The sequence below is a fragment of the Dermacentor albipictus genome, chromosome 10 (assembly GCF_038994185.2).
Source record: "Dermacentor albipictus isolate Rhodes 1998 colony chromosome 10, USDA_Dalb.pri_finalv2, whole genome shotgun sequence".
Classification (NCBI taxonomy): Eukaryota; Metazoa; Arthropoda; class Arachnida; order Ixodida; family Ixodidae; genus Dermacentor; species Dermacentor albipictus.
The window spans coordinates 63909011-63935284 of NC_091830.1; the positions used below are offsets into that span (position 1 = coordinate 63909011).

Sequence of the window (26274 nt, forward strand, 5' to 3'; positions counted from 1 at the left end):
TAGCGACGAAGTATATATATGCTGATTGAAAGAATAAAGACACTTTGGTGGCTAGTCAGCGCTGTTCTCTGTGCGAATAAAGGGAAAATCAGACATCCACCCGTTCGTAGCAATTGCTACGAACGGGTGGATGTCTGATTTTCCCTTTATTCATTACTTCACTTTGCGGGTTTCCCCAGAACTACTACGTCAAACACTTGTTCTCTGTGTCCCTTCACACGTCCTGTTGTTTAGTGCTGTTTTTAATGCTCGCAACGCGCATGCTTTCGATGCTTCGAAGGCAATCGCGATGATTACATAGGCTGAGTCAGTGCCACAACTGACAGTGGCGAATTCTTTCAATGAAAAACACGGCATCGAACAGCAAGAACCATAATAGCGAACGGTGGAGCAGCTAAGCATAACATTGCCGCGTTGGTTGCTTCGGCTGCCAGCTGGTCTGCGCGCGTGAACGCTGGTTCAAGGCGGTGAGATGAGCAGAACAGCGGTCTTGGATTTGATTAATGCCGTTTCGGACCTGCGGTCGTTTCAAAGGTCCGGAAAATTAGGCAGCGGAGGGTTCTCGGGTCTGAAATTACAGACGTTCTGATACATTGACTCTATGGGGCACCTGGTGGTGCCACGAAGCCGCCAGCATTATCGGACATTTCACAAAAATCGGGCGGCCGGAAAATCTGTCGTTCGTTGTACACCGGCAACTGCTCCAGCTCACGAGACGGCGTCAAAGACAATTTGGTACGATTCCTGTCTGTTACTCGAGCCAGTAGTCGGGCGAATTTCATTCCCTTTCAATAAACTGATAGCTAATTTGCATAGATTGAAGCACAATTTCCCTGAGTTTTCGCGTAGTTTTTCCAGACTACTCAAAATCCCTGAGAATTGCCGCTTTTCGCGCTTGGTAGACAACCTGCACGTACGACTTCAGGGGCACAGGAGACCAGGGATTTCAGGTCTTTCTTTTCACAGGTCTTGTTCTTCTTATGCCTTCTTATGTTCTTATGTTTTTTGAAATGTTTTATGTGAGGCCACTTGCACGTGCCGTTGCGGCTACCACCCACAAAAGCCGTCATTTTTGATGTAGTGATGCATGCTCCGTTGTTTGGCGACTTTTATATACAAACAAAATTTAACCTTTTCACTGTTTTCGTAGGCGGCGCATGCGCAATAGCGTTCCTGGTGGTTTGTCCTGAAAATATACTTAGTTGCTAGTGAGCGGCTTTCCACTCCACGTGCCCTTTTTCGTCTACGCCCCATCGCTCCACTTTGGAAAAATGATTTGAAAGCAACAAGCCCATCAGCTTACTATTCTAAACCTTATTCTCTTATATATTATTCAGCGTTAACCAATCTTGCAAGCACATTTTGCAAAACGCAGTTGCGAGGGGATATGTCAAGCAAACAAATATGATTCCATACAAAGCCGACGGCTACAATACCACTGCGTGTCTCAATGAATATATGGGAAACGACTGATATCTTTACGCTATCCGAATTGAAGGTGCATGAAAAGCGAAATAATATTATCTCACCGTCTCACGAGCAACGTGAGCATCGCCTGCTTATGTGTCGTAACTTCCGTTGAGACACGTGACTTTTCATACATGCGCTCCGAAATTGTCGTTCTAGCGCCACGTCTAGAACAGACCGAGCAACGAAGGGTACGGTGGCACCAACGATCTGCTCGAACGCTCGGAACCACAAATCCACGGTGGGAACGACATATCAATATGCAAGGAGATGGTGATCAAGTACACGCAGTCTTCGAAGATGATGCACCCATACAAGCGAAATCATTGTCAAGGACGCAGGCAAGTGCCGGTACATTGCTGTCTGTAGCTTTCTCGGCGACGTTGACTAGTTTTCTTGTCAGGACCACTTTTTGGGGTCGGTAGGCTAGCAATGTTGTGCCGGCTTTCCTGACATGCATAATTCCCTGTGTTCAGGGAATGCGTCCCATGAACATTGCTTATTTTGACTACTATTAATCAACAGATTGTCCCCGTAACTGTAGCGCCTGAGATCTCAAGCCTGCATTATGTCGTAGCGTTTCTATGAAAGTTGCACCACGTACTTAAAAATGCAGGGCGATGTCTTCGCAATCTTCCTTTTTTTCTAGTGTGGAATACTGTCCTCCAGGCAAAAGTACCTAAGCACGATGGCCGCTGTATTAGTAAACCGCCAATTGAAATTCTCATTAAATTAGAATTATAATAATTATGGGGTTTTGCGTGCCGAAACCAGGAGGTCATTACCAGGCACGCCATGGCGGGAGAGCCCGGCAAATTGGGCCACTTAGGGTATACTTTGCTCTAAATACAAAAGACGGATTACGTGGAACGTTTTCTGAAATTGGACAGAAAATTAGTGCCAGGCCTTCAATAAAGGAATACGCGTGACCATGCAATGTGCGATTTTACGATACCTTGCAAAGTTGTCAAGCATGTGCAATGAGTTTTCTCATTTGCAGTGTACCGGTGAGGCACACCCGCAGTTACGGGCTTAAGGTCATTTACAGTATGTCTTTTACAGTACGAATATACATGGCCATTTTCTTTAACTTTCCTGCATGCGAAAACTGGCCCTACCCGTCACAACTGCTATTTCTGTCGGGGTTGCTGTGTCCATTGCCACATCGTGTTATGTTTTAGTATAGGCATGTATTGAATCTCAGCACAGCGACCGGCTTATCGTACTTGGTGCTGGATGTCTGTCTGCTGACGGCCCAATTTTCTTTTATGTTTTTTTGTGTTATAGCAAAAGTTTCCTTTTTCGCCTTTTACACGTCGATATTTGGTTCACAATACGCAGAAATAAACACCACAACCGCCACAGCAGTCGTTTATTAACGATCAAAAGGCGCCTTTACCTTATAGTTTACTTAGCAAAATTCCTCACTACGCTGCACCACGATCATTAGTCATACTTAGTATGTTCACGTGAGGATAGCTTGTGTCCATAGGAATGCAAACATGCCTTCGTGGTAGCACTTCAACATATCGATCGTCGCGGCATAGAAGCATTGGTTTCTCCTTAATACAAAATTTCCTTTTATTTACGAGAAATTGCCCCTTTACCTAAAGCGGACTACATATCTCTAGATGTAGGGAAATATTCCTGTTTTGGTAGCACCGGTTGCTGAGCAATAGGGCTCCCACTAACTGTGAGAACGACGCAGCCGGACAGGAATTAGCGCAGCGACTACTAATTCCAGAGGCCTGCCACCGTCTATGCACGGTGACATTTTTTGCGCTGTTAAAAAATTCTAATAAAATAAAATATGCGGGCTTTTACCATATACGGGCTACCTAAAGAGCCTGCAGTAGTCAACATTGTTTCAGTCAATACATCGTCCCTCAACCAAGCTGTGACTGCAGGGCGATGAAGAATTCACCAATAGGTGGCTTCCAACGTTCAGCTTCACAGCCGTTTCTGCAGAATAAAATGAACTAATATTGAAGGCTCTGCTTTTTGCTACTGCAAATGCTTGAAGCAATGTAATGCCTGCCGCACTTTGTTCGCCAATTTCCTTTTGTTGCTCCAGAACAGCGTGTACGTTTCCTCTCCAGGGCCCAGACAGTTCACGGGAGAGAAACGTAAGCGGCGCCTCCAATGCACTGGATGACGGTGCGCTTTCTCCGCAGCAGGCGACAGAGGATGACGCCTCGGACGCCACTGCGAATGGACGAATGCATATCGCAGGCCTGAGTTTGGAACGCTTGGTTGGCGCACATACACGAAGGATGATGCTCGGCCAGCAAAACGAAGCAAGCATAAGAGTGCGCGCTCTTCCAGACCTCAAAGTCTTGGATGAAAGGCCCTGCCGCCTTAAGCTAATGCTTGCCGATGACGAAGCCGGAGTGCCGGAAGGAACACGTAAGTAGTGGAAAACCAACCAATTCCATTAACAATGCGCCAGAAATCTAGCAATGTTGAACGACTTTACAAAGTTAGAGTGCCGTTAATTGGGATGTTTGCGTGCTTCTTTGTTTCATTCGCATGTGCTACACGCACCTCCGAGAGGCAATGAAGAAAACTAAGCTGCCATTGTGCATGATTCGTGCCTAATTCTACGTTCCTAGTTCTACAATAATGGCAAGCCATCGATATACATTAGAACCTATTTTGAGATCTTTTCCTACGTCGCATCGTTGGCTATCTGCATAATGCCTATTTCAGCGTAACTAACAACAGGCACACATTTAAAAATGATGAGTGTATATAACACACCAATATATTTGGAGTGTGCGCATATTGTCATCAAACGATTCTAAACGTAAGGCAGATTTCTATAAAATGCGTCTACCTACAGTACTGTGTCATACTTTGGTAACCCCCCTCCCCTACTACTCAATGCTCCTGCGAGCCTGTAGGGTAAACTGAATAAATATTGAAATAAATAAATAAATGAATAAATATTGTAGTATATGCCACATAAGTTCCTCAAACACCCTATAACAAGAAAGGGGCTGGCAGATGGAATGGCACACTGTGGTATAAACTTTTTTAAAACAGGGTTGAAGTGCCTCAGACAGGCTGGCCAACGTTTCGATAGGTGGACCTATCTTCGTCAAAGGCGGCCTTTGACGAAGATAGGTCCACCTATCGAAACGTTGGCCAGCCTGTCTGAGGCACTTCAACCCTGTTTTAAAAAAGTTCAAACACCCTATAGTATTTCAGCAATGCGCAAATTTTACGTTATGGAATAGAAGCAATGCGAGTGGTTGAAATACCAGCTCAAATGAAATGGAACATATTCTAACTACCTTATTTAGTAGTTTCTAAAGTGCTTTCTTTTATAGCACAAACAATTCGTCTAGTGTGAATATTCTCGCTGACGAATCCGCCGTTCAGTCACAAATATCGCGTTACAGAACACGTTCTCGAAGAGCTGCACTCGTGCTGGCAGTACCAAGTAAATGTAATTGTGACTTTTCAGAAAAGGTCTTAAGCATAGCCGAGCCGACACTGGATAAAAGAGCGACGCCAAGCACACACGCGCACACCATACAAATTCTCAATGAAACCTTGATTTGCGCGATCAAAACCTACATATACCTTCACCCAATGGATGCGTAACAAAAGATGTGCCGGGAAGCATACCAACAACAATATCACAACGTTTGGGGGACCTTGCTCATGAATAACATTTATCTCATGTGCAACCATTTCTACAATATTTTTCAAAATAAGATGGATGATTTCCTGATAAATGTTTTTCCACAGATGGTTGTGTTCTGCTTAAATGATTAGCTTGCCAAACTCGCTCATGCTTTTACTCAGAAACACACTATCGTTACATAGGTCGGCAGTCGCATGTTTTGCAGTACAGTGCACGAAAACCATTGAAATGCTCCTTTTTCAAGCGAAGTTTGTATGCTTGTATTGGCTGAGAGTTTCGGTGGCGTTGTCTTGCTGGTCACGCGAAAAGAAAACCCAAAGCAGAGCAGCTGGGGAAAGGGTGGTTTGATGAGGTTAGAGCTGTGCCGGCGCTCGAGCGTCAGGCATTATCAAGGATTCCATATCATTAGTAGCTAACAAGCAAATATACCAAGGAGAATACAAGGGAGAATACTTGTACTTACAAATAGAAATAAATATGAAAAAGTAATGAAATTGTTTAGGGAAATTATGTACAAATAATTCTCCTTGAGTTGACATTGGTTTGTTTGTGGGCTTCCTTATGGTTAATAAAGATCGGGCCTCGGTTAACCCCCCTTTTCTTCTTGTAGCAAAGATTCCTATTGCATAAGCACGCGCTCACATCAGGCGCGAAACCAATCAGAACCATTTTGCTTCCGTCGGGGAGGAAAAGGAGAGGGAAATATTGGGCGAGTGGTACGCGGACTTCGTTTGGGTTCAGTACATACTCCGAAAACAGATGGGACGGCGACGCACTGCGAGTGCTGACAGTGCTGGCAGTAACTGGCAGCCTTCGATGAGCGACGGCGAGAACTCGTCCGTGAAATGGCTCACCATGGGCGTGCCTGTCCAGCCATTATAGCCGCCCAAGCACAGTAAATCTGAAAGCATCAAAGAGATTGTGAGCCTGGTCCGTTGCTTCCGCCAAGACTTGTTAATTTATTTTGGCTTGAGAACGCAACAGTACTATCGCTACGTTCTGCGACTATATTTTCATGAACTTGATGAATGTATGGATTAATTGCCGATTTTCTACTCGGCATTTTGGCTCACTAACGTCTCTCATTTTCGGTGAATTCGCTTTAGCACTCATTTCCCCACCTATTCAGTGATATGGTTTGGACAACCAGTGTAACAGACGTATGGCATGTTGCCTGAAATCTATGTTGACTAGATATTTGCAAGATTTTTAAATCCTAACTAAAGCACATCTTTATAGTGTTAGTCTTGCCAAGTTTACACTCAAGTAAATTGCTTGCGAGCGCTAGGTTTATAAAACCAACATGTTTGATTGCCAATTAAAACAAACTTCTAGTATAAACCCGCACGGCGTGATTACAGCTGATGCGGACTGTCTTGTATGGCATATGACACACACAGGATATCACTGAAAGCTCAATATTGTAGCATATATATAAATAGCATTTGAAGTTAATAGGCAGGCCTTTATCCAGGCAGTATGGCTGTTAGTTATTTCCTATTATTGAAACCAAGAGCATAACGTTAACATATTTTGGCACTGTCCGAAACTCTGCTAACGAATATTTTAGCTGCTACGTCCTTTTGGCATTATTGCGGTTCTCTTCGTAGCTAGCCGTAAATGACTTTGAAACAAACCGGACAAAGCCAAAACAGGGAGGCAGTACACAGGTTGATTGCCAAATAATGTACTGCTTGGCACTCCTTGTTCGTTTTCTATTTGACGGATGTTCATATGGTGGACACTGCAATGAAATACCACTTGCCAATCGGAGGCGTCTCATATCTATATCCAAATTTTATATGCCTTATTAAGTTGTTGCTCCGGCGTAAACAGTCATCAATTCATATGAGCATCTAAGTCAAGAGTGTTTTGTATTGGTAATCAGGTCACTTGCTCTGCTATCGGTCAATAATTTAATTGAGCAAATAAGCTCATCCTGCACAACAGTCTATTTAAATAATCCCGCCATGCTCCAGTCATTCCTTCATCTTGAAAAATTATTTCTCATGGGCTTCCCTACAATTGCGACCGTACGAAGCAAACAGCTCCTCAAGTCAAAGAAAGAATATTGGTAGCATGTCTTATTTATAATATAAAATATGCCAACGATAAGAACAAATTAAACGAAAAAGGACAATAATGCAATTAATTTGCCCGCGGATGGTGGGGAAACTCACTCTGCACAGCGCATGCGTTGCTCTAATAATTGAGCAAGGGCGACGACTGCTCACACGTTTACACTCCTGGGCATTTGTTTATGGCTACGAGATCTATTCAGAGGAGCATTAGCCAGCAGCAGTCATGAGCATGGCGCTGACTGTGGAAAATCAGTCTGACAAAGGGCGTCACGTAGTACATAAATTTTTGGAATAGGCAGATGAACAAATATTTGCGAAAACAGACTGATACTACAACGAATGAAAAAGGCAGGTCTGGACGAACGCCTCATTTTCGTTAATAATTGCGTTCTTTTGGCCTATTTTCATGAGTATTTAATACCAACACGCCCGGTTTACACATGTCTTGACCAATGAGCCCTTATACGCCACCTTGCAACTTCATGTAGGGATTCGGATGGCCTGATTGTTCTGCCAGATTCTTGCTTCACTACAACATTGTGATGACAATCGAACTTGTGACAACAAAAGACGAGAAGATGCCGACAAGCGACGAACAAACAGGGCCCATGACAGGACCTCGAACATCAAGATTGGAATTTCAAGCACCTGGCAAGGGGTCGAGTCTCTAGTTTGCTTTCGCCTTCTGTAATTAAATGGTAATGTAGGGGACTTATTTAGGTCCACTCATGCGCACGAAGCTTCCAACGTGTATTCTGGTCGCCATCATCATCGTGTGCGCTAAACAGTGCGACTCAGCATTTCAAAAATGTTTCTTCTGGTTTGACCCTCACAGTCATTATCGGTCTCTCTACCAAAATATTTCTATTGGCTGCCCCGTGTTGGCTGCGTGCGGAAAAGCTACGGATCCACAGCGTTGTTGCTGATATTTCACGAAAGTGCATTTAAATGTTATCGAATTTTAAGAAGAGATAAGTATTTAGGCAAAAGTTTGCATGACCTTCCCAGGTAATATAATTTAGCCATGCTGAGCAGCACTAAAGGTATCTAGGGTATATAATGGGGCCATTGTAGGCCCCATTAGTGTAAATGACACATCCTTCTTTTGGATATGCAGGCGGACATATTGGTTGTCGTCATGAGGCTGTACCGCGTTAGCGACCAATGTAAAGTCCGTGCAGATGTAGATGATTACTTTCGTGCTCGCACCGCATGTGGACGAGACGAAAGATTCGTAACCAGATAGTCTGAGTGGAGGTACTGTATTTGGTTCGCAAATGACCGGTATGAGAAAGGGATTTGGAAAAACAAATTGGCGAAAATCTGCTATACGGGTCTTTAGAGCCTAGCATTCCACTGAAAGATCGATGCACTTATAACTTCAGTGCGGAAGGGGAACATTGGTCGAGCCATGATGCTTAAACGATGCTAGCAAGCACTGGATTTTGTGCATCCAGTATTTGCAGAGCACTTCAAGCCGCAGGGGTTTGCAGCTTGTTCAGTTTGATGCGCATTGCTTTAATTAGCGATTGCAGCATATCAGTCACCTGCCTGACTTGGTCGCACAAATCACTGAGAGTAGACGTTGGGGGTTGTCAAGAAAAATTTTGCTGTGATTCTGTCGGTGGATGCTGTCGTTTGGTAGAGCCGGCCAAGATTCCACAAATGTGGTCTTCTCAGTGGCCTTGTTCTTCGCGGTGCTTTCCACAGTGTCTGGCCTGGGCGGCAGAGGAGGAGGTGGTGTTGTAGGAAGTGGCATGCGCGTCGCAGAGACAAAACCCTTCCTTGAGGATCGCCGGCGATGGGAACGTCGCTTCCTGTTTTTATCAGCGGCTTGGCGATGAGATGAATGATCTCTCGCCATCTCTTTTAAGATAGCCATTCCCTTCTTAATATGTGAGCATTTCTTCGATGAAGGTTCGTGTGGCCCTCCGTAGTTTGCACACTTCATTACAGTCGCGCCACATTTATCTGCAGCGTGGGGCTCGGCGCAACGGAGGCATGCTCCCTGAATTTTGCAGGCGCTGCTCACATGTCCCAGTTTCATGCATTTGCGGCACTGAAGAGGTTTCGCAATGAAAGGCCACACTGCATGTCTGAAGTGTCCCACCTTAACATGCGAGGGTATATATTTACCCTTGAATGCAATCTTCACGCAGCGTGAACTGCCCAGCCGCTTAACATCAACAATGACCTCGTCATTGGCTGGCTTGATAAGAATCGGAAAGTCGTTATTAAGGATGGCGACGTCTACGTCGTAGATAATGCTTGCGACTACGTCAGATCTCAGACGGATGTCAGAGCGAACCTGAATGTCATCGATGTCCGTTACGCTGCGTAGAGTGGTCAGAGCAGCCGCATGCAGGACATCAACCACCAGTAGATTTTTTAGGGTGTTGACTCAAATGTCTGTCATTTTATTTGACACCGGGGCTTCCAGTGACACCGACGCAGATTGCCTGTTGAGTAGCTTCATGTTGACGGTGGGAAGCAATGGCATAAATATGATGGTATTGGCGTCCGGCCTCTGCGTGTGTCTTACTTTTGCGTGCTTGACGATGAGGACGTCCTGGTGTTTCTTCTCTTCGCTCTGCGGCTCTGCACCAGCTGAAAGTCGTCATCGGAAGTGTCCTCACTGCTGAGAGAGTAGACATGGGTGTCCTCGCTGTCGCTCTGCTGGCCGATCCGCTCCATTGAGGCGGCCGCCGCTGAGGCCGCCGTCGCCCGCAGACGTGCGGGGTCGTCCACTTTCATCACGACCGACCAGGGAGCGAGGACAAGCGGATAAACTTAGATTTTCACAGAAATAAACCGGAGCTAGAAAGAACAACGCTGTATCAAAAAACAGTTCGTCGTCGTCTTCTTCAAGGGTTCGGAGAGAGTCTAATAAATACCTAGAGAGGAGAGAGGAGCAGAATTGATTAATGCGTGAAGGAATTTTAGGCCCTCAATTTTGCGAGGCTCTGCAAGAGGCTTTACAATTTAAAGTAATATTGTTAAAGGCATAGGCTAAGAAGGAAGGGGATGAGCGTGCTGTATAGGACATGGAGACAGGTTTGGAAAAGTTGATATTCATTTGCCATGCTTTGGTTCAGTTACAGAAGTCGGCAAAATAATCGCTAAGGGCAAGTTGATCAGTAGGAGATTTTGTATGATATCAAATGCGATGACCAGTAAAAAGGCGTACTTTAACTGAGGTGTGTAGGGGGAGATCATTAATGAAAAGCAGGAATAAAAGAGGATCCAGTACTGAGCCTTCGAGAACACCTGACGAAACAGGCATCAAGGGTGAGTTAGAGTTGAAATATACATATTACAAACGCTGGGAAAGAAAGTGCGATATCCAGCAAACCAAACATGCATTTTTTAGTATGGCAAACCGCTTGTGCATAGGTTTAGGGTTTAAAACCAAAGCAATATATTTCCAGAATGATGACCATGATGAGACCGCCATGCGCACTGTAGGCTGCTGTTGTCTTTGAATAAATGATGTCAAGATTTGTGCAGAGCATTCCAAGAAAACATTTGATTGCGCGCTGGCATTCATAAATGTGGTCCATGTTTTCACACGAGTTTTTCATTACACGCGCACACTCGAAACAATGATAGTTTTGAGATATGAAACAGATTGCTACCGTTGTTATTCGCAGATCATCTTGCCGAATGGGAAACGTTCACAAGGGCACTCCTGGCCAGTCACGTTTGTATTCACCGCTTGTGCCTGTTCATCTCGGCAGTCTCCGGGTCACCCAGACACTTCTACCGGGGCTTCAGTTTGCGAGACGGGATCGCAGTGATCGACGTTGAAGTCTCTGCATTTCGCAACCCGTGCACAGACTTTGTGTTGCCATATTTGCGGAATCTATGTCGACTAAGAATGATTCAACAAGCTGATATATGCCTTCAAGACATATCGCTGCTAAACTGGGACCTCCGAGAAGAAGAGGTGTTCCGTGAATTGCTCCGGATGGATGCTCGTCTCGATTTGGACGCTAACAACAGGCACGTTTTTCTTTCTTCCTTTCTCTTCAGAAAAGTAGGGCCTTAAATATCCACGCTTTCTGCAAGAGATTGCACGCTTAATCTAACGGAGAAATGTTTACTGCGAATTGTTTAATGTTTCCTACGCATTCGCCAAGTCCGCCACTACACTATCTTCTGGGCAATTTTTGTGGCTTCTTTTTTCATTGACAGAGAGAGACACGCACACATAAAGGAAGGCCGAGAGGGCAACCAAGAAAGTTGTGTTCGATGCGCTGTACAAAGAAAATGGAAAATATATAAATACATAGGAACTTCGAATGATTTGCCTAACCGCGAAAGCACCAGGAGAGTCTCGAAACTACAGTTCGCGCCAAAATTGTAGTAGGACCTGCTACTATCAAAGCAGATTTCGCTGGACTGCAAACATCGGGAAGCAAACTAGTGCTGTCGTCCTCATCGCGCACGTTCGTTCTAACCCCTGTCTAAGCATATTTGCTCTGATAGTGGCCGTCTGTCCAGTATCCCTAACATGGTAAGGTAAGCTATACAAGGTGAGGATAGTAATTTTATCAGCTGTCTGAACTTCTAAATACTTGCTTGCTCACTGACTGACTGGCAAGCAAGCTCTGACACGCCACAGGCAAGCATAAACAGATCTCACTCGGTGATCACGGACGCTCGCTATCGAAAAGGTGGCGCGAAGAACAGTGGCAGGCGCAGCGAGCGAATCAACCATATTGATACGTCTCGCTACAGTACGATGTAAGCGGCAATAATGCAGCGCACACAAAGGTACCAGTCCTCCGCGCTTGTTTTCAAAATCGTTTTCAAAATCGGGCCCGCGCGGCCGCACTGTGCTGCACGATACGCACAGGCCACCAGTGCAGAACGCAACCCCAGCCACCACTTCCGTGCTTGAGGTGGAAGCCACCATCCTCGGCTCACCCTCGCATTGTTTAACTTGAAACTAAAGCGTACGCCCCGCAGCCGCGGTGTTATACCACTTGGCCTTCATATTGTACATCACGGCGACAACGAAGGTGGCAGTGCGTTTAGGATGTCCATATAATTGTTAATTCAATGATAATCTAGGCTTTCAACCGAAGCGCCGGACGCTGTGCTGCCGTAGAATTCGCCAGACAAGGTGTCTTAATGTGGATTAAAACAAGCTTTTCTCGCATGTGAACTGCTCGTGTCGAGTGTGTAGATTAGAGAGAACCGTCAGTATGACCGCGGAGTGGGGCGTAGTTCCCCTCGTATAGGAATTGTAGGGTAACTTCTAACACTTTTGAAGCCACCACAAGTTTGCTTTTTAATTCAGGAATAGTGAGGTGTACCTTCGGATGGTGCATAAAATCCAAATTTGACGGTCCTTTTCTAGGATGTGCAAAAGCTAATGGTGGAGCCGGGGTGCAGTGTAAAGATGTTTGCGCGCGTTGTAGACGTCCTCATTGTAGGGCAGCAAGCCAGATGGTGCCAGGGAAGATCAGTTGCGTATGTTATGTTTCTTCAGCACAACAAATAAAATATGTGTCATGATCAGGTGACCACGCATGATGGCTTTGGTAGCCGCTATAGATGTATGCATCGAAAGTTCAAGATAGGTCTGGAATGCTTGAGTGTAGAGGTTTTGAAGTGTTGTAAATGTGGCTTGCGCAAGAGCGTTCCTGCTCAAATGTGCTATACCGTAGGAAGCTCCAAAAAATTGTAGTATACAGTAGCAGTATGAATTGCAATGGAGGATCCCACGATTTCTCCCGATGAGGTGCGCTTAGGCGACAATTCATGCGAACGACTGTTTAACATGTGGTTTGTAGGGGCCAAATATAGCTACCTACTGATGATGGTCCCCGAAATTTATTGTTCTTTTGTTTTGGATTGTTTGCTTATTGATATGAACAGCGTACTGTATCTTCGGTTTTGTGCATAAAGGCAACCACATGGCACGTTTCTGGTCAAAGCAGTATTCATTATTTTTTTAGCTACATGGGTACCTTCGTCACGACCTTTGGCAGTCTCACCCGAAGATATTGGTGTGTTATTCCGGAAGATCGCCTGTAGTTGCCTCAGTATACTAGGTAGCCGTATGTTTCTTAAGATTGACTCCCAAAGATCTGTTGGAAAGCATTTGAATGTGTAACGCTTAGCACCCCATCTGGCGGAACAATGGTGCGGTAGAAAAAAATATGGGCATCTTTCACTACGGGTGCACATCTGGGTCCCAGCTGAGCTAGTTCCGGCTTCCGCTAAATGTTGCTAAGTTTTCCTAAGTTTTGGGAGGATAAACATGGTTCGGGTAGGTTCATACTGAACGTTGCTAGGTTCCCCTATGTGTTGCCAGGTAATGGATGGCTTAGCTAGGTTCGCACTAAGCTTTTCTAGGTTTCGCTACATTGTGCGATGCTATGTATGGCTTCACTAGGCTCACATCGAGCGTTGCAAGGTTTTGCTAAGTCTTACGATGTTATGGATGGTTGAATTATGCTCGTACTAAGTGTGGCCAAGCTTTGCTAACTTTCGCGAAGTTTTTGCGAGGTCATACATGGCCAGGCCGGTAAGCAATAGAAGCGCCAGCAAAGTCAAACGCATACAAACCACAGTACGTGCATGACAATTTATTATGTGCAGTGCCTCAGTATCAGTCGTGATTATCTTCGATCGTGCCCTCATCCTCAACGTGCGACGATCGTCATGGTTGTCGTGGTGATCAGCGGTGTCACAGAAGGCTTAGTGAAGCACTTGCTAGGCAGACCTCTTCTGCTCAGAGTTCCGCACCGAGCTCACAGTGGAGAGATTCGCATCGAATCAGAGCCTGTCACAGACGCGGCAGCTGTGCCCAAACTCTATACTGACGAACTGGGGCTAGAATTTGGGCGCGGGTCCTGAAGCGATTCCCGGTTGCACCGAGCTTTCTGTTAGCAGCGTTCGTAGTCTCTGGCTCGAAACTTGGGATCCTCGGCGCGGCGATTCTTGGCCCAGAAATTCGCGCTAGAATTCGCATTGGCCGTTCGCAGCCCTAGTTTTTAGACTGGCTTCACCCTGGAAGTTTTCGAGTAGTCTGAGTCCAGGATCGCTTGCTCGGCGACATCGACTACTCTGGCGCCGACACTCGCGTTCCCCGCTTTGAAATCCGCAATCCTCGACACGGCGTCGCCTCTTATCGGCCGCAGCTTCGGCGGGGTGTTCCGGCTGTGGTCGGCGGCGACGCTTCGCTATTCGCTGGGCAATATGGTGCTCTTCCGTGTGCGCCGCGTCTTCTTCGGGCATCCGGAGTTTCTTCAGACTTCCCATAGCAGCAGCATGTACCCATGGAGTAGAGGAGGCGAGTTGGTGTGCTGCTGCCAGCTGTTCCGAGCTTTGAGCCACGTGTGACGTCACGACTCCGCGCCTACGCGCATGGGGCGCGAAGAGGTTACGTAGCGAGGTGTCCTCGCTGGTGGTTGGTACGCAAAGTGAGGCAGCGCACAGCTGAGCTGAATTTGCTGGTAACGCTTCACGACAGAACGAAAACTTAAGCAGCTGCGCTGTTAAAATGTTCCTCCATTTCAGACACCACAAAAAAACTTTCTAACTTATATGTGCATATTGAATTGTACATGTGACCACCAATACCTAAAGTTTCGAAGGCGCCCGGTGAGTCCTCATAAGTCACGCTATCGTACGCTTCCAGAGGTCTAGAAATACCACCGCGGTAAGTCGTTTAAGGAGTATCTGGCGTTGCAACTACAACACGAGATGCATCACAATCTCTCTTTATCCACCACGCTGGAAGACAGGCATAGCCCCGTTGAGGGCACCATTGAGGGCGCTTCACCGCTCTCCTCTTCATAAGTTTCCCAACGTAGCTGGCAAGTGCAGCTGTTCGACACAACCTGGAACTCAATGGAAACTAGCATACATTTAATCTAGAAGGAGGTGGCTTTACTTCCATTTTGACGGACTGACCCTCCTTGCCATGTTTTCTTTTAAAAGTTGAGATTGCTATCGCGAGAATTTGGGCGCAGTTTACCAAGTGTAAAATATGACTCCATTGAGTTCTAGACATGACAAGCGTTGGTACGCAGCTAGCGAAACGTCCAAATCTCAGACACAGGAGAATATTTATGTGTACATGTCGCGAACAAAGTGTAGGAACTGGAAAAAGTGTAGCAGAGCAGAATTCTGTGCCTTGTAGCCTTACCCAAAAATCTACACTAGCGTCGATATCGCGACATCGCTGATGAGTAGGAAGGGTCCTAAACTGGTCACACTGCACTGCTCAGGAGGCGTCCGATATCTTGTACACAGATCGAGACTTGTCAAAGCCGCTTACGTTGGTTAGGGAATTCCCATAATAATTTCTGATGACGGGCCTGGCATAGGTCAACAAGTCGCTCAATCATGTTCTGAGTGCGTTTAACCTCCCTAAGATCAAGCACTCATTTGGCACGCCGGCATTTGCATTCTGCTTTTCGGCTAAAGGCTTGAAGTCACTCTAATTGCTCATCTTATTTTGCATATTAAGGTAACAGCTGAAATTTGCTCCGCAATTCTTCAATGGTCTTCTGATCTTGTAATCCAAGTTAGATCATTTTCACACGGTTCCTCCATAGATGCTCTAAGTGCAGGTCAGTCAATTCGGCAAAGTGGTTTACGTGAAGCAAACTTCGTCACACCTTAGATTTTCACATATGTAGTTAAGTAGTCATGGTCACCGCCATGCGTCCAGAATGCTTAATCGGGTTGGTAGGATAGACAGATATTTTGGTTTGAGTAATGTGTTTGCAGGAATGGGATGCCTTTGATGTTCTGCAGTTTTTTCATGGAAAAGTATTTATGGTGCCTTTAATATTGTATCCCATTTCCATCATCGCTTTAGATTTCGACGTGCATTGTCCTTACAATAATCTAACGGTTGCCTTTGACATTTGCCAATGATTGGCTCTTTTACTGACTGCAGATGGAAAGCAAGAGCGAGTAGCGTGCAGGAAAAATAAATATTGCTTACATATTATGCGCTCTGTTGCCCTAAGAAATCGCCTGCAAACATGCGTATTCGGGACGTCATTGTGCAGAAAATGGGCATGCTTTATGTACTGAACAATACTGTTCATGCAGCGCTAGTGGTTTGGCAACATTTCGGAACATTGTCCACATTCCGAAATTCAGTTTTATTTGTTTCAAGGCTAAGATGAAATCGAAATATTTGGTCGCATGAAACGCCGAAAACAACAAATTCTTCAGCATCATGTCAGGACCTTTGTAGCGCCATCTTGTATAAAAAAACTCCGAGTAATTGATTTCTTCCTGGAATATGCGTAAAAAAGGTTTTTCTGCCTTTTTTGGCAATCAGGGATGCTCGTTAACTCTCGGGTAAACATTTTTAATGTACCCCTCATATATGCTATACTTCTTTGGCAGTTGGGTGCAGAACCTTTTCAAAAAAATGTCTTCTTCCATAGCATTTCGATCACGGGTATTGTGGCTCCTTTGAGTGGTCTCGTGCCGCGACCGTCATTTTTATTCTCAACGTCACTTAATTTGGCGATGAATTTCGCAGCGACTTTAGCGCACGGCGGAACGTACGCTTCGAGAGGCTCCCGCCAACATGAAACAGGCCCATAGCGGGCGTGAGAAACGAGCGCGGCGTAGTCACTGGCATGCCACTGATTTTATCTCGGAGGCAGCGCCAACAAATTTGTGAGGACTTTGCGGCGGTGCTGCTTGGTAGCAACGTATTTCTCTATGGTAGTGTAAGAGTGGTGTCCTGCTGGCAGCGCATGCCGTACATGGGTTTCCATAGTGGTAACACGGAGCATCGCTGCATTGCTTCACTAATAATCACATCATTGTCGACATTATTCGTTTCATGGATTCTGTGGGCTTTTGAGTAAAACAAACAGGCCCACTTAGCAAGACTGCCAAAGCAACATACACACACAAATCGGGTCGCTATCTGTAGAAAAGAGTTGCACTTGGCTCACAATTGAATGGTTTTGAGCTCTCGTTTGCAATCGTCGTTGCACTTGTTCCCTCTTCAGGTGCCGCACAATATTATGGCTTTTAGTGCCTATAAAATTTTTTGTCCATTTATTTTACCATTTTGTGACAATTGGTGTGTGCAAGGAAATATGTTCAATGCCTAATAATAGCGAGTGTCTGGTTACTGCGGTTGTATCAGGAAGTTTGTTTGAAGGGCTTAAGTACTTGAAAGAAAACAAAGCTAACTGTGAATTTTTTTATAGTGATGCGGCTGTAGTTGCAAAAGAAGTTCTGTATCAATTGTTTCCTGCTTAATTGGTGGCAAACCTTCTTCTAGCTCCATTTTAGTGATCACATCAGGCGCAGAGAAATATTCCTTGTCTTATCTCAATTTTAGAAACCTCGTACGAATGTTGGACGCTATCAGAGGCATGCCCTTTCTGCGCCAGCTCATGTTGTACCTCAGCAACACTGGCACTGGACCTTGCGAGCCTCAAGAAATCTCGCTGAACCTGACGCACCACTTTGTCACTGACGTTCGGAGGCTGAGGTACCAGGTCGACGACAGCTACGCCCACTTCCTGCACTGCCAGTGCGCCCACAATCGCGGCGTACGCACAACGACCTGTCTTGAGACAGGCATAATACCGACACTCTGCGCCCGTCGCGAGCTGACATGCTCCACAGGTGACTTGGTGCCGTGCATAGTTAGCGTTACGCACCCTGAAATGTACGGTACTTATGTTATTTATGTGCGTTCCACAGTTTGCATGCGTGACGAAGATTAGCACCGGTATATTTGAGAATTAGAAGAGGGTTTAGACGGATTGCAAAAAATATTGCAAGATTATCGGCAATTTCTGACAAGCGTAAAGCACGCCATTCTCGTCGTTGTATGACAGTGACACCTGATCTAAGAATCTCAGCGACCTGATGTTTGTTGCTAGTGGGCATCTTTTATACACTGACAAACGTACGTTCCTCTTGCGGAAAAGGCATGCGAAATTGTAGGGACACTATCCACATATTGAAATACATTTTACTTTGTCAGAGAGCTAACAATGTTATCGAATTAAGTGGCGCCGCTTACGTGAAGCAAACGTGAGCCTAAGGCAACAGACAATAATCATTGGATACGAAACGAAAGCACTTGCAAATGTATGCCGTCGGGTTATGTGTAAGTGTATTTCCGCAGGTCCGTTGATGCAGTGACGGGTTTGTTTAAAGCGAAACTGCGTCTAGGAAAGTCAGAATGTTTTGAAATGCTGTAAGAGCTGATGTAAAATTATGAAATCTAAACACAGAAGCGTCTTTAGAGGAGCAATTAAGGTCCTTTCATGTGAAGAGTGCCGAAGGCTTCTTTATAGACAACGAGAAAGTAGTCGTATTTTAACACTCGCATGGCTGCGATTTCCACCTCACTGAGGCCGCATTTCGACCGTATAGTGAAGAGACTACGCTGTAATGAAGGGTCGCTGGTGTTGCCATACGACAGAGAAAATGAGCGAATCACACGCCAGACAATGGACATTAACCAAAACCTTACTCGTAAAGGTATTAGGCTAAAATACCTCCAATATGCTAGCTTGACGTCACAATGATGTTTCTCGTGTGAGTGACGCTAACTAAAGCAGCTACACGGACATTTGAATCAAGACATTGAGCGCTCCAGCCAGTTTGCATATACGCATAAACAGGTTGTCCCAGTTAACTTCGACCGAGATTTTAAAAATACCCTAAAGCTCTAGAGAAATTGTACCGACTGCATAGTAGCCGTAGTCGTATGTGCTCACGGCCAGCATTTTTTATCCCGAAGTATTACGTAATAATTAACTTTTAACGATTGAACGTTTTAACTATTGCTTGAATCGCAGATATAAAAAATACAATGTTGTAGGGCACCTTAAACAACCTCCGAATCAAGCATGTGTTTCGTGATGAAGTGGTCCTGGTTAGTTTTTCCAAGAAACAAGAAAAGCCTGCAAGCTACGCGAAACACGAAATACATGAGCACAGGGAAAACGTCTCTATTACGAATGAAGCTAAGGATTCTGTTCGTAGTGTACGTAAAATATAAAAAGTCGACATATTACAGGATGATGTCATTTCTCAAGGCGCACATAAACATGCAGCTTCAAACGAACGGTTGCGTGAAGTTATCATTGCTAATGTACATTGAATTCACGAAACTCCTTCTTTTTTTAGTGCGGAAAATATTTCTCATCTAGAAAGCAACACGTTCTTAATAATCAGTTTGTTTGCTGCTCTTTCGCTTGGGCATGCAACACTGATAAGGTTAGAGTAGGCCTAACCACCGCGGTTGCTTGGTGGCTGTTCGGTTGGGTGCTACTAAGAACGACGTCGCGGGTTGGAATCGCGGTCACGTTGGCCGCATTTCGATGGCGGCGAAATGCGAAAACTTCCGTGTGCTTAGATTTAGGTGTACTTAAAGAACCCCAGGAGGTCGAAAGTTCGCCAGTCCTTCACTAAGGCGTGCCTCATCATGAGATCATAGTTTTGGCACATAAAACACGAAGGGCCTTGAAAAGCACAAGTACATTTGCAGAAACGTTGTTTACCGCTTATACCTTGCTCTCGTTTTCCTCCTCAGCTATTGCAAGCAGTATTTTGTGCTGTCCCAACAATATGTTGCAGATTGCATTTAAATGAGAAGTGCTTATGTTGGCTATCTGTGGAGTGTAAAACTGTGATGTAAACAAGACGAACGAATCCTGTGCATTTCGTGATGTTGTAAATGTGTTCTGCAACACCTTCCGAAAATTTGTGCTTTATGTTTTCGCAAATAAAAGCTTTGCCTCACGACATTCTTTGAGCAACTTTTATTGATTAGGAGCTTCACACTCTCGGATGAAACTTTTATTCTCGAAGTATGGAGATTTCTCAGCGCGCAAGAATCGCCGGATACAGTTTTCCCTCCCAGATCTCTGCAGATATTTGTTCTCAGTGCCCACCGCAAGCACACCCTCCAATAAGGGGAAATGATAAAGAAGGAAGTCACTCATAACGCCTTGGCTCAATCGGTCTCCTCAGAGGCCTCACCAGCCCTCCCCCACCCCCCCTCCGAAGGCCACTCTTTACCATCATAGAGTTGATCAGCGCAGTCTCCTCAGCATCTTGCCCAATTTCTCTCCTCTCGACCCTTCCCCACTCGCCGACTTCCACCAGCTTCACGAAAGATGACTATCTGGCACTAATTTATTTGTAAGCAAGCTTTTCATGTTACCCAGTCTTAGCTATTTTCTCCGACATAATATGCTTGTTTTGTACTTATTCATTTGAAAATAAACTGGTACAAAATGTATTTTGCACTCTTCTCCGTTATTACTTGTCATTGTTTACAACTTTCTTTTCAGACTAGCACATATCGCACGTTAGATACTTACTGGTGGAGATAGTATAGGGCAAATGCTATGAATATGCCAATAACAAATGCTTCGCGGAAAAAATGACTGCGTGCTCTAGCGCCGACGAATATACCGTATTTGTCATGCAGCGGGCATCGTCCGAAGCTGGTATCAAAAATGGTGATTATTTGGCCCCGCACTTGGTTTTTCGCTCAGAACAAGTTTCCCCCGTTACTGGCCTGAAGTTCATATGACCTTGACGCTACTTTTTGACCAAGATTGTATTTGGTTGCACTTTGCCCAAATGCCAACGCTCGGCAAGGGCTGGTACCAGATTCTGGTAGAACCTGGTCATGTAGGGTACAATGCTCCTATGCATTCTGAATGTCCGGGAACTTTTCATGTTGCTGCTCACACCGTATCCAACTCGCTTTGATTTTGTCGATGAAAGCACGACGAGAAAGCGCAGATCTAGTCCATCTCCGTCCTTCTCTATTGATGGCGTCTTGTAAGTTTGCTTTGCTCGCAGTGTTGACAACGTTTCGCGCTGCTGAAGGACGTTCCGGTATCAATCAAAAGTCCCAACTGTTGGCTCCGTGACAAAAACGAGTGTTTTACAATAAAAGTTGTCATTGGCCATCGGAGCGCATAAATTTGGTAATCGACTTACCTTGAAGTTACACACCTGATAGGGTTACATTAGTAACAACTAAACAGCACTTACATGTCATAGCAACGATTCAGGATAGCAAGTCGCCGCCTATGTGAATAAAGAGGACGGCTATCGTCAAAAAATAGAAGCACATCAACGTGCCTACGCTAGAGTTTAGCATTGCGGCAGTTGAGAGCAAGTGGTTTAGGAAACTATGAAGGAGCTGTTCGGGTCACTAGCTCTGTCAAGTTCCTGCAACTCGCCCAGCTTTCTATCCTTTTGCAATCCTCCAAAGCCACTGGCTGTCCACTCGCGTTGTTTGGTCGCCACGCGTGTACCTATTACTTACAATGATATTTTGCCTCACAGACCCAGCATCTTCGAGGGCATGCGAATGCGGACGCAAGTTTTGCGCACGCGTTTGACACGCAATCACACTATCATGTACCCGCGGGCACCCCTGCTATGTCGGCGCATTACAAGAGAGGAGTATCGAGAGGGTCTGTTGGGGTTACTTTCTAATGGTACGTTTGAGAACGTACCATCAAGAAAATCTGGAGCCTGTCGAAGAAGATGTGCTCATTAGTTTCCGGTTTGCTTCCTATTTTTAAGTTATTAGACCACAGAAAGAGAGGTATTGATTCGTAGCCATGGCTTCCCAGTCACGGTGCCAGAATATTTTCGAAAATAAGAATTCTTGTCGCATGATATCTCACAGGCATCTTTCTTTATTGCGTGTTCGCACACTGCCGTTAGTTCCTGGGCCATCCATCGTACAACAGTCAGGTGAGGCCCAAAATAAAACGAAATATATATATATATATACATAGATGTGTGTGTGTGTGTGTGTGTGTGTGTGTGTGTGTGTGTGTGTGTGTGTGTGTGTGTGTGTGTGTGTGTGTGTGTGTGTGTGTGTGTGTGTGTGTGTTTTGTGTCCAAAGAGGCAAAAGTTCGCTCAGAAAGCATGCGCACAATAAAGAAAACGACATGAGTTCCTTCAAAGGAACGTTCCTCTCTCTGAAGGTTGTTTTGCAGGATCGTGTACGCTGATTGCACTGTGCCATAAAATATATTTTGCGAAACTACGATGCTGTTTGTCACCTGTGTTTTTGCCTCTATTTAGAGTCGCTTTGTTCATGCATAATCAAAACACAATCTAATTGCGGATCTGTTCAAGAATGTACGACATTGTACTTTCTTATGCGGATGATGTGGAACATTTTTCTACGAATACAGAAAGTGTGGGAGAAACTACAAACAACGTTGTTTAATTCTGTGCCGCATCTTTTTATGGTGCCAGCTGGCCAATTTGGCTAAGCCTAGAAACTCGTGTACGCGACCACAGCCTCTTGCCTTGCCTTGCAAATGTACGCATGGGAGCATAAACTGTAGCCTAGTGCCTCAAGAAGCACCTTGGTGTGCCATTGCTATATATTCTAATGACTGCACAAGGTAAAAAAAGGAAAGATTTGAAGATCAGACAGACGTACGGTGGGCTATCTATCTATCTATCTATCTATCTATCTATCTATCTATCTATCTATCTATCTATCTATCTATCTATCTATCTATCTATCTATCTATCTATCTATCTATCTATCTATCTATCTATCTATCTATCTATCTATCTATCTATCTATCTATCTATCTATCTATCTATCTATCTATCTATCTATCTATCTATCTATCTATCTATCTATCTATCTATCTATCTATCTATCTATCTATCTATCTATCTATCTATCTATCTATCTATCTATCTATCTATCTAAATTTCTCAAACCCTCTCCAACACGTGTTACTACGTGGACTATGGTCCAATGCTTCGAGCAGCAGGCTGCTGCGCTGAGAGAACAATGTTCAATATTACATGAACCACCAAATATGGTAACTTAGTACGTACCACCTCTGTTCAATTAGAGTTTTCCCACTAACTTAGGGCACTGCTTTTATGCTGCTTTTCAAGACAGCATATTCCTGCAGAACCCATCTCATCATGACAGCGGCCGGTAAGCTATGAATCGTATCACCACCATCGAAACGAATGATGTATGAGGCGTTTGCTGCAGAGAAACTCTTTTTTATCGCGCTTCCCTTAGAGCACTCGCTGCCATCTTGCACCGCTGACGCGAGGTCTGCGCGTGAGGTCCGAAATGCACGCCACGCCGGTGCGTCCGAACGCTGTCTATTGAGCTGTCTGTTAGTGCTACCGATGAGTCCACGCACTTCCTCCAAGACGAGAAGCGTGGCGTAAATTTGCCTGGGAACGCTGATAATTGTTTCCTCGCTTACGCGCAATTAGCGACGCTTACTCAGTGAATCAAATTTCAATGAATAAATTCATTGGAAAGCGCCACATGCTAAGTGCATTTGTTGCACAGGCTCCTAATGCGTCTCGCTACTGACTTTGAAGAACCTTTGTGACGAGGCTTCGACACTGCTTTATCTTGTGAAGAAACTCATTTATATGCATTTTATGCGACGAATGAACAAAACGAATGCGCAGAATGTGCCAAGCATGATTCTTAATTTCAGTGAATGGCCCGAATGAATGACGGAATGAACGAAACTAAGAACCAGCGATAATTCTTCCTTCTTCTTCCATCGCCGCCTCCTTACAACTCTAGTGCGCGCGAGCTGGCACACCACCGCCGCCTGCTACCGCCCCTAACCCTCCCCACACATTTTATAGGAAACGAGCAGCGCGAGAGCACACGTCTTTTCCTTCCACACCTTTGCATAGGAAGTCCTACCGCCGACCACCGAACGTTAGCGACGACCGACCGCCGCCAAAACCGAAAGAAGGAAGAAGAAAATGTTCTTCAATTTACCAGACTTTTTGAAAACGCATGCATGCATACATCTAGAGCATATAGGTAGATACACACAGTACGCACACAGTGTGCCCACAGTACAAAAGAAGACTTCGGTAAATTAGCGGCTCCGCTATTTTAAATGGGGGATGAACTCCGAACAGGAGGTTGTCCCCTCCAATTGTACGTTATCTTTACAATCTTTTCACTAGCATGCAACTAGTAAGGCATATAAAAGCACAGGGATACGAAGCTACAGGCCGTATGAGGCCGAACAGTATTCCAAAGGAATGTCATATCACTTGCCCTGATGTCACCAAACGAAAGCCCCAGTGGTGCGAAGAATAATCAGAATTTTGTCGCAACTTCGTTGGTTCATCCGCAACATCTTTGCCACAATAGCCTCATTGACAGAAATTCTTGCTACGAACAGCCACAACGTATTGACCTGGTCGCCAGGTTCGGTAGCCACGTTCACGATGGTGCGTTAACTCCTGAAGTTCACACAATCGATCGGTATTTTCACCCAAAACGTTTCATTGAAATAACCATGGGTGCCAGTGGCATCGACCGTGGCGCAGTACTTGATCACAGAAAAGGTGATTTTCACAAGTGCCTCACCGACTTGGCTTGTCACGCACTAAATAAAGGATAAACTAACCATTCTTTTACTAGAAATCTAAGTTTCGCAATCATTTGTGCCGTAAATTACTAGAAATCTAAGTTTCTCAATCGTTTGTGCCATAACAAAATGCAGTTCTTACCTCTATGGCCAGCCATTTAACGTGATAACTGACCCTCATGAACTACGCAGGCTGTCGTCGTTGAAAGAAGCGTCAGGTCGAATTGTTCGATGGGCACTACCCCCCAAACGGTACAATATTCGACTGCTTTGCCGCTGCGTCCGCACACATTTCGACTCTGATGTCTTCCTCGATGCCTTCTGTCAGGCAACCCAAATTCTTTCATATCTGAACATGTGAATCCTCACATAGCACTGTGGACACGCTGTTTCCAGAGCAGAACGACCCATGGATCATTTTTATGCTGACGTTTTTGAACGGGCGGTCATTATCTTGCACTTCCCTGCAATCGCGTCTCCATGCACACTACTTCACAGTTCACGTTGGCCTCCTAGCAAATTGTTCTAACGGCATTTTGAACAGCCACGAGTCGTTACTTTGATCCGCGGCGTCTACGCTTGGGTATTTGCGCAGGCTTTTCGTGATGATCCGCAATGCCCGCACGCAGGCATGCTTAAATCATATGCACTCCCGGCGACAATGCTTGCACTGGTGCATCCGCTAATATGCCCAATCTTGCCTCGCTCGCCAATGCCACAAGAATCATCCATGCCTTTAAAGGTGCCCCACTGCGACCTTGCATTGTCCTTTGCGTCCCTTTACCCGTCATGTTGGCGTAGTCGTTTGGTACGAACGCTGGTGACAGTGGATATTCCTCTATGACTTACTCTGTGAATGACTAAGTTTATGTTTTCGCTTTTTATTTATTATTCCCCTTTTCCCCTCCCCAAGTGTAGGCTAGCCAAACGGGCCCGTCCTTAATTAACCTCCCTACCATTTCTGTTAAGCAGAATGGTAGTGAGGTTAACAGAGAACAAAGAAAAAATAACAAAGAGCACCTTAATTGAGTTTGTATAGTAAGGAGTAGTGTTTATTTTATTCAATGTAGAAAACTGAAGGTAGGGGAGAGTAAAATGCACAGCAAAAGAAGTATACTCGGAAAAGCTAAATGGTAAAGCCGATTGGAAATCGCGCCGTACATTTTCAAATACGAATAAAAAGAGATGCATACAAAAGCAACTATTTTGGAAAATGAGCTAGTTTTATCTATGGATTGCAAGATCATTGGTATTATTCCCGAACTTTGTCACAAGTGACATGTTCTCAACAGTTGGAATGTCTACCTCAACTATCCTCACATACTCTCAGCCCCCGCACAATGCCTCCGTTGTGTGTTTCATTGCTTTGAAGAGTTTATTTTGGTTTAAATGAGGGTCAGCTGCATCTTTGCGTCAGGCAACACTGCATTATGAGCTCAAGCTCTTTCAAAAAAGGGGCGGCACAGTTCTTTTCCAGATCGTTCCTCAATGGGACGATCAATTCTGTTCTTGTCCTCGTTCCTCCTCACGTTCGTGCCACGGGCCATTTCAAGCATCCTCTTGGTCAGTTGTACAGTCAATGTCCGATTTTTCGTGCTCCCTAGGAGCCATGAATTTGCCTGAAGAAACAAATTGGGCAGTCATAAAAAATAATGCATGTCTTTTACTGACCATAAA

General features: G+C 45.1%; 1 protein-coding gene across 4 annotated transcripts in view; it reads left to right on the forward strand.

The window, feature by feature from the left end:
• The window catches only part of LOC135904191 (uncharacterized), a 38249-nt gene extending 18279 nt beyond the window's left edge, over nucleotides 1–19970 (forward strand). For 2 of the 4 annotated variants that reach the window (XM_065434827.2, XM_070527900.1), the window contains exons 2-5: nucleotides 1627–1808; nucleotides 3567–3873; nucleotides 10851–11202; nucleotides 17543–19970. In XM_065434827.2, coding sequence (XP_065290899.1) covers nucleotides 1728–1808; nucleotides 3567–3873; nucleotides 10851–11202; nucleotides 17543–17933 — 1131 coding nt within the window. In that variant the 5' untranslated portion in view covers nucleotides 1627–1727 and the 3' untranslated portion in view covers nucleotides 17934–19970. Of the gene's footprint in view, nucleotides 1–1626; nucleotides 1819–3566; nucleotides 3874–10850; nucleotides 11203–17542 lie in introns of those variants that run through there. The other 2 variants (XM_070527902.1, XM_065434826.1) reach the window with 2 other exon arrangements.
• Nucleotides 19971–26274: the final 6304 nt, after the last annotated feature.